The sequence below is a fragment of the Microtus ochrogaster genome, chromosome 1 (genome assembly GCF_000317375.1).
Source record: "Microtus ochrogaster isolate Prairie Vole_2 chromosome 1, MicOch1.0, whole genome shotgun sequence".
Taxonomy (NCBI): Eukaryota; Metazoa; Chordata; class Mammalia; order Rodentia; family Cricetidae; genus Microtus; species Microtus ochrogaster.
In genome coordinates this window covers 46031424-46040687 of record NC_022009.1, presented here as the reverse complement: position 1 = coordinate 46040687, position 9264 = coordinate 46031424, and the positions used below count along the sequence as shown (strand labels likewise).

Sequence of the window (9264 nt, the reverse complement as noted above, 5' to 3'; positions counted from 1 at the left end):
CAACAGTACTGCGCATGCACACTCAGGACCTCTGCGTGTTCTCCCCAGTTCAACAGTACTGCCACTGTACTACCGGGTGCTGGCTTTTGACCATGGTGGCACAGTACTCCATTTCAGATTTCCTCAAAGCACAACTCACTCTGTCCTGTCTACTCATCTTCAGAGTTGCTTTGTACCAACACATGTATCCACATGTACTTTTGACTTTATTGATTGTGTGTGTGTGGTCAGAGGACAACTCTGGGGAGTTGGTTCTCTCTTTTCACCATGTAGAGCCCAGGTATTGAACTCAGATTATCCGGCTTGGCAACAGGCACCTTGATCTGCTGAGCCATTTCACTGGCCCCTTTCTATTTTTCATAACAAGTTGGAGTCCAGAGTTGACTGACTCCAACTATGTTGTCTCTTCTACAGCCACCATTTCCCTGCTTGAGGTGCAGGACAAACTCCACCAAGGAAAGCTACCAAGACGGCCAGGCGAGGTGGGGGTGTGTGTAAAAAAAAAAAAAATTGCATAGAAAAAAACATCTAGATATTAAGAAAGAACTAGTCACATGTTTCTGGAAGATTCTAGAATGTACATGGTATTGACCTAGGTCTATCAAGAAAGCAGAAATGGGGGAGGCCCCTACACGGAAGAGCAAAGTGTCTTGGCAGTGAATGAGGGATGCTAGGCTGGTTACCAGTGGAAAATGAGAGTGGCCAAACCCTGAAATCCTTCAGTCGCAATCACCAGCAGAGGTGCCTGTGTATCTCTGGAGCAGACTGTCTTGGTGTCCTTAAATACTTTGCTCTTGACAGGACTGCTTATGGGAGGAATGGCCCCTGTGCACAGCTGGGGCGAGCAGGCCCAAATCACTCAACTGTGCCCACTAAACAAAGTCAATGCCTTGCATACGACCTTCCCATCCATGGGCTTTCTTCCTACAAGAAAACTTTATGGTAGCACCAGTAATCTTAACACTTGGAAATCTGAGGCAGGAGGATGAGTTTGAGGTCAGTTTGGGCTACAAAGTAAAAGTCTGTCTCAAAAGATTTAAAAAGCTACCAATAGCATATACAGATATGTATATAAAACCTGTGGCGTCTAATCAATGTTGCCCACATGCACATGAGTAGAAGGCTGTCCAATGTGGTAGCAATAACCTCCTTGAGAAAGCTGACTCTTCTTCCAGCAGCTGTTGACTATCTGCAACCTTTCAACTATAAGTGGGGCCTTGTGAACCACGCCTCCACCCATACTGGAATATTGGCTATATTGGCCCTGGCAGGACTTGTGTGGCAACCACAGCTTGTCCAGACACACTGTTCCAACCAGGTGTCCCTGTCCTCTGACTCCTACAATCTTCCCACCTCTTCTGTGACATTCCCTGAGCCCTGGAGGAAGGTGATACGATATGGATATGACAGCAAGCACCCCAGTCAATTCTCTGCACTTTGATCAATTGTGGTTTTGTGTTAGCCTCTGTCCACTGCAAAAAGCAGCTTCTTTGATGAAGGTGTGAGCTGGGCTGACCTAAGGATATAAGGCTAAGTATTTAGAAGCCAGCTAAATACTATCAGTTTAACAAAATGATAGTAGTTATGTTCTACCCTATGGTCAATGGTTTCTGGGAGAAGTATTGTCTCCCTGTGTAGAGATATTCCAATTAAACTCTATATCCCCTGCCTCCAACACCTCTTATAAACTAGGTTTCCATATACTTAGGCATTTTTCTGTCACTGGGGAGGTTCAGGTTCCCAAACAGTCCTGGTGTCTCTCTGACTCTTCCTGGGGTTCGGACACCTGTACCTTGGCCGGTGGCCTGAGGTGGGGATGGGGAGATCCAGATAGTCTTAAACATTGGTGCTCCTTTGTAAAAACTGCTCACTCCAAGCTTTGGAAACAGAATTTTCCTGTTCTAGTTCAAATATAAAATGCCCACGGATGTCTACAGTAACAGTAGCTCAGCTGTGTGCAACAGGAAAGCCTGTACTAGAGGTTCTTCTACAGCAGAAGCAAACCTGGCCTTACTGCATGGTGGCTGGTAGCTACCACACTCCCCGAGCAGAGCTATTGGGCTTTCTTGTCTCAGTGTTGCTGGTCCCAATGATTCCTAACTTGGTCCTAACTCTTTCCTAACTTGGCAAAGGCTCTGGTCCCTTCATGAAGTTCCAAGTGCTCAGCTGCATGGTGCCTAAGTGGTTATGGCTTCCAGGGGCACCAGCTTCCTGGAGCCCAAGGTTCTGCTGATTGTTACATCTTTACCATGCTGGTAATGAACATACCATACACAGCAGCTGGAAGGGGAGGAAAGCCAAGGAGCTCGGAGAACTCAAGAGTAGAAAGTGAGTGACGGACACTAGCCTACCAGCAGGATTATGGTAGTAAGAAAAATCAGAATACTATTTTTTAAAAGATGTAAAGAGATATAAACTTATGTGCCAGAAAAGAAGCACGTATGAAGAGGGAGATTTTCAGAATTGAAGGTTTTTACTGTTGGGTTATTCTCATGACTTTGACAACTCAATTATGATAAACAGGGCCCTGTGGACCCCACAGCATGTCACACTTGAATGCCAAGCTTTATACACAATGCTGCCAATCAGGTTTGCTAAGAATATATTTTCAGTGATGAGACCATGAGTCAGAATTGAAACTACACAAAACTAAAATGTTATTTTTTTTTTGGGGGGGGGAGCACAGGGTCTCTCTATAGCCCAGGCTGATCTCAACTTGTAGCAATTCTCCTGCCTTAGCTTCCCAAGTACTGGGATGACTAGAACAAGTCGACCTGCCTGGCTCAAATTTAAACATCTAATTTTGAAGTACATATCAAGTAAAAAAAAAAACAACTGAATTTCACCCTTAGATCATAGCAGAACCAGGGTATAAGCAGCTTCATACCAAGAATGTCATTTAACAGGAGTACCTGACCCATCACCCAAACCTGCATACATACCTGGAAGTGAGGGCTGGAAACACACTTGGCTAACTGTCGAAAAAGAGGCTCCATGATCTTCACAAATTCTGATGGTTCAATTACATCTAGAATTTCTTCTAATTCATTTAAGAACATTACTTCTTTTGGACTGTGAGTCTTTGGCCAGTATTTGAGAAGAGCCATTACCACCTATAAAACAAAGCGGCAAATGAAGCCCAGAGATGCCCAAGAGGAAGATGTCTGTGCTTCCATTAGATGTCCCCACTGCAAAGTAACACAGGAGACAATGCTGAGAGCGAGCACTAGCATGCTTTTCTTTCATCAAGAGTCTAGTTTTACACATTTTAATATCAGCTTAATGTGGCCCATTCCCCCGCCGATCATCAGTGGAGACCAAACAGACTGTGTTCTAGTGTGGAAATAGGCAGCTCTGACACTGTTAGCAACATTCATACATATGCACAATCCACTTCTCAAGTTAATTATTTGTGAATATGTATATGTGCATGTGCGCACACACACACATACACTGTTTCCAACTTTGTTAAAATATACCAAAAAAGGTGTTGTCAATGAAGCAGATGTAAGTTTGCATTCACTGTAGGTGCTGGACCTGAGCTGGGGTCATGATGCTCTGTGTGGTTACCTGAAGCTTAAGAACAAGTGCTTGGTAGGAAGGAATCACATGGCAGCCATGGCCTTGATGGGGAGCAATGCTATTTAGTTGAAGCCAGGGAGTTGAACGCTATGAGATCACAGTGCTTTCCTAGTCTGTGGCTACTGAACATTATTCTCTTCGCCTAGGTCAGACAGCTATAAAGAGTGTCTGCTGGGAAACTTTAAGTATCCTTCTATACTTTCAAAATGTCTTACCAGATTATACCAGCAGAAAACACTGGATCTGAGTCAATGAAGATTAATGAGTTTTACAGTTTTGCTACCTTAGTTTGAATAAGTACAATGAGTACCAGCAGGTACATTGTCGTAAGGACACATGTGTGTACACACTGCGCATGCCACTGAACAGGTACAACTTGTCCCTCTGAAGCAGCTGTGAGGCCTTGTCTGTGAGGCAGGCTGCAAGATGAAAAACTAAAGAGACATGGGAAAGGAAGCCCTCACCCTGGGATCTAGTTTGAGTTTCCTGTTGGTTGAGGATTCAAGAAATCTTAACACAACTGCTGTGTGTGAAGAGAGCACTCCTTTTCCAAAGTAAGCATGCCTTGTTGCATGCTTTCTTGGAGTCGGGGCTTGTGGCCCAGATCTGACAGTGTTAATGTTCCCCTTTAATGCTCCAGTCTGAACAAAGCACTGCATGAAGCCCATCCTATGGTTTCATTTCTATAGATAAAAAGTTCCTTTTCATCACATTTATTTTATGTGTGAATGTCAGAAGAAAGCCTGCAGGAATTGGTTCTCTCCCTTTCACCATATGGGCCCCAGGAATTGAACCCATGTTGTCAAACACTTTATCCACTGAGCTACCTTAATGACCCACAAAAAGAAATTCGTTAAGAGAAATAAGCAAACAGTTCATACTGTTTATAACTTGGTTTAATTTTTAAAGTTTTAATATGCATGTATGTATGTTATATTTATTCATTGGTTTTCCTGAGACAGTGTTTCTCTGGTAGTTCTGGCTATCCTGGAACTTGTTCTGTAGCTCCAGGCTGTCCTGGAGCTTGGAGATCTGCCTGCCTCTGCTTCTTGAGTACTGGGATTTAGGGAATGCACACCACGGCCCAGCATGTTAGTGGTCTTTAAAGTCATGCAGGAGCTACACAGCACCACCAATTTGAACTGATTTGCTGGAAAACTCCTAATTCCTGAATCACCCTGGACTTTTCCTGATCTTTGGGACCTCACTACTGTGAGCAGCGCCCAATCTTCTGGGCTGTGTGCGTGGGGCAGGACTCTGCAGAAGGAGTGCATGCCAGGCATTATAAGGCTAGACAACAGCAGCTTTAGGCTCCAGGTTCACGGCATGGTCCCTTTGTGGGGTGAGGGAAGCATGCCAGGAGTCCTGCCTTGAGTCCTGGGGAGCGTGTCCTTGTGTAAGAGCAAAGTAGTGGCTGCCAAGACCGTGGGACATCCTATTAGCTGAAGGAGACAGACAGGCAAAAACAGACACAGTTGTGTAAAATCTCCCACGAGCCTCTATCCTGGCAACAAAGTAAATAGTAAATACATCTAATGTGCCCAGGACATGCTGGAGTACATGAAAAATATCAATTCTACAGTCAGCTAATGCCTTTTATAGGCTGCAGTCTTTGAAGTGGAACACTGTGATGGGTAATTTCCACTGTCAGTTTAACTGGTTTAAGGAACACGTAAGGCATCAATGAGACAGGTGAGGGTTTGTCTCTTTGGACTTTTCCAGAGGAATAACTGGAGGGAAGACTTGCCTGTGTGCTGGTGACACCACTAGGGGCTTGGGTCCTAGACTGAGTAATAATTGAGAAAGGAGAAGGGCAGCTGGTTCTGGCCTTCCCTGTTTTCTGCTTCCTGACTGCCGGGACCAAGGAGTCTAAGCTACACGCTCTGCAGCCCCAGTGCTGCTGTGCTCTCACACGGTGAGTCAGACTCAACCTTCCCCTAACTCATCTTTTATTGGGAATTTGACTGCAGTAACTGACATGACTTATATTTAAAGCAGTTCCATAAGGCAACCAGGAGCCCCGGGGCAGCAAAGCAGGTCTCTGTGTGCTGAGTGGACACACTCCTTTCCAGTCCACACCTGCATCTTAACAAGTGTTCACCACTAAGTCAGACATAATGGCCTTTGCATTTTCATAAAATGGACACTTCAAAGGAGTGAATTTGCTAGATGAGTCCGAAGGCTTTGCACATACTGAAGATAAGCTCTGCTTTCTATAGCTGGACAGTGATGTTCTGTCATCTCTCAACAGGAACTATCAAACAACAGCTCGGGATGGAGCCACTACACCGAGTGTGTGCGACTTGTAGCTTGTCTGTACAGGGTCCTGTCAGAGGCTGGCAGTCGATGTTTATGTGACACAGCATGCTGGCTGTCTCTCCCTCCTACAGTGAAGCTCATCCATCAGTCATGACACTGCATTAGTGGGACAGAAACTTTAGAACTGTCACCTGAGTGCAGTTCTGCACAGATGGCCGAGGAAACAGTCCATCTGGGCTAAATACGCCTGGGGTCAGGCTGGGACAGGGTCCAGCAGACAGAGGTGCTTTGGGAGGGAGAAGCCTGTCTGTGACAAAGGTGGATTAACACTTGGTGAATTCTCTAGCTATCACAGAATATGAGAAACACAGACACACAAAAATCATGAGATAAAACAGTATACCTTTTCTATGTCTTTGATTTCTTACTATAAAAGCACTAGTGAGAGCACGTGGAATTCCTTTTCTTTTAAAAGGAGTGTGTGTGTGTGTGTGTGTGTGTGTGTGTGTGTGTGTGTGTGTTGGGCAAAGAAACCTGAGTGATCATGCAAATGTGCTCATGCATGTGAATGCCTGCAGAGACTGGGAATATGGTGTCTGATCCCCTGGAGCTGGAGTTACAGGCAGTTGTGAACCACCATCTGTGTACTACAAACCTCTGAAAGAGCAACAAGTGCTCTTAACGACTGAGCTGTCTCTCCAGCTCCTCTTTCTCTGAAACAGGGTCTTGTTATACAGCTGAGGCTGACCCCAAACTCATGGTAATCTACCCACCTCAGTCTCCTGAGCTACCACAGCTGGCTTGAACCATATACCTTAAACAGATGAACTGCATAGGCTAGAAACTGTATCTTAGCTTATTTTTAAAAAGTGAATTCAAATACTTATTCTGGCTGACATCTGACAAGACATATTTTGTTAACTTTGGCTACATTTTTGGCTGATTTTTAGTGGAGATGCTAGGAATTAAGTTAAAAAAAATTAGTAAAGATTGTTTAGTGGTGGTGGTGCACACCTTTAATCCCAGCACTCAAGATGCAGAGGCAGGAAGATCTCTGAGTTCAAGGCCAGTCTGGTCTACAAAGCAAGTTTCAGGACAGCCAGAGCTACACATCACAGTGAAACCTCTTTCAAAAACCCCAAAAGAATAAAATAAAATATTTTTTTGGGGGTGTGTTTCAAGACAGAGTTTCTATGTGTTGCTTTGGAGTTTGCCTGGAACTAGTTCTTGTAGACCAGGCTGGCCTAGAACTCACAGAGATCTGCCAGCCTCTGCCTCCCAAGGGCTGGGATTAAAGGTGTAAGCCACCACCACCCAGCCAAAATAAAATAAAATTTAATAAAGATAAAATACCAATTAGAAATCCAACCCAAAAGTCAGCAGCGTAGCCTTCACTTGCTGCTCAGTGATTGTAAAATAGTAACACTAACTTAGAAAAAACTTCCAGAACAGAAAGAATCCTTGAGTATAACAAGTGACTTAGCCTCTCACTTCAGTGTGTGTGAGTGAGTCAGGACATGTGCTGTCAAATATGGAGGACTAAACTGAGCCCAGGCTGGTGTCCACAGCTACTCAGATGCCATGTTCCAAGGATTGCCAAGCAGTAAGAGACACGGTGGCAAGCTTGTTCCAGAAAACCATTATTGCAGTTAAGGAACTTGCAGCCAAATTACCACACTCAAACTTCCAACCCAGGAGTGAGCATGCCGGGTGCTCAGGGCCCAGGAGAGCACTTACTGGTTCAGTGAGGGTGCTGTCCTTCTCCAAAAACTGCACAACGCAGTACGCCAGCTGGAAGGGACGGGGGAGAGAGCGTCAGCAAGCCACTTCAGCACAGAAACGCTTCTATACAACCTCAAACACCAGCCTGAGGAAAATGGCTGGGTGTGGTGGAAATACTGCACATGACCACCACGACTAACACCCATAATGCTCTGAGAGAAACTTCAGGGAAGCACCTTTGGGGCTGATGCTCAGTGGATAGATAATTCTTTCCCTATCGATTTCTGACAGATTTCGTAGCTATGCTCACTCCAATAATGATAAAAACCAGGAGAAATTTTTCAGACACTACCAACAAATCAACCAAGTGTAATGAGGAATGTGTGTGTACGCATGGCATTTTTGAAGATTAGAATGGGCAAGTAATATAATAACTGGAAAAATTTTATTTTGGCAACCTATCAGAAATTTCTGAGCTATTTATTCTTTATTTTCCCTTAAGATAGTTTTGCGGCAAGCCTCCTGCCTCAGTCTCAGAGTCCTGAGACTATGGGTGTGCGCCACCATGACCAGCTTTTGTTCAACAATGGATATGATAACAAGCCAACTGGACCTGCTGCCATGGGATGCCTACCCGACAACAAGTGGATATTTCCTAGGACGCTAGTGCTATTCAATTAACCAAAGAATGTCCTCTCTGTAATGTATCCCATGCCACCCACTTCCAAGGAGCTCTCAAGAATGAAATCTCCATTTGATTTTTAATTTTTAGACAAGGTCTTGATATACAGCCCAGGTTGGCCTCAAATTCATGATTTTCCTGCCTCAGATTCCAGAATGCTGAGATTATAGTTATGAGCTATAAGCTTTGATAAGAATCTTTGGGCTTTGTTTTCTTGCAGTGTTGGGAACAGAACCTAAGACCTTGCACGTGACAAGGACTCTCCTACTACACCACAGCCCTTCCATGTGCTCTTCTTCTCCCTCACTTGGGGTACACATGTGTGTATGGGGGGTGTAAAATTTTATGTTATTTTATGAGTATATGTAACTGTGCACCATGGACATGCAGTGTCTACAGCAGCCAGAAAAGGATCTACTGGGACAAAGATTACAGATGGTTGTTAGCTGCCATGTGAGTTGTGTCTTTATTCCCGCGCCTCCATGCCAGTTAAGAGAGATAGTTTATGTTGGGGTCCGGTCCAGAGAGAAATAACTTAGGGTCTGGGCAAGCACTGGACCCTGACAGGTGCTGGGAAACAAACTCAGGCCTCTGGAAGAGCCAGTGCTTTTAACTGCTGAGTCAACTCTCCATCCTTCTGTCCATGTGTTCTTAACACATATGACATCCTATTCTGTGTTCAGCCATGTGGCAGCCAAGAGTAAAGGATTATGGGCTGCAAATGAGAGTGGCCACCCTTTGAGACTCAGCATAGCTCAAATTCTGTCTATTGGACAGCAGATTCTAATACAGACAGATAGAAACTAGTCAGGGACCAGCAACTAAGGTTCCAGCACAGCTACAGTTAGATTGCTGCAGTCTAAAAAAATCCAGTTCGTACAAGTTGTCACAGGTCTTTAAGATATTAGGTTTAGATCATGTTGTAAGAAGCCTCTTTTCCTCTCAAAGTGGACCCTCCTGTCTCGATACAATCTATATTTCGGAGATTCTCCTGAATCTCCCCCCCCCCACGCCGCCCC

At 44.7% G+C, this 9264-nt stretch overlaps 1 protein-coding gene across 10 annotated transcripts in view; it reads right to left on the bottom strand.

Moving 5' to 3' along the window:
- The window catches only part of Ppp2r5c (protein phosphatase 2 regulatory subunit B'gamma), a 136130-nt gene that overhangs the window by 19916 nt on the left and 106950 nt on the right, over window positions 1-9264 (bottom strand). For all 10 annotated transcript variants that reach the window (XM_005343555.3, XM_026781192.1, XM_013345938.2 and 7 more), the window contains 2 exons: window positions 7579-7632; window positions 2943-3113 (listed from right to left, as the gene is read on the bottom strand). In XM_005343555.3, the coding sequence (XP_005343612.1) occupies window positions 2943-3113; window positions 7579-7632 (225 nt within the window). The remainder of the gene's footprint in view (window positions 1-2942; window positions 3114-7578; window positions 7633-9264) is intronic.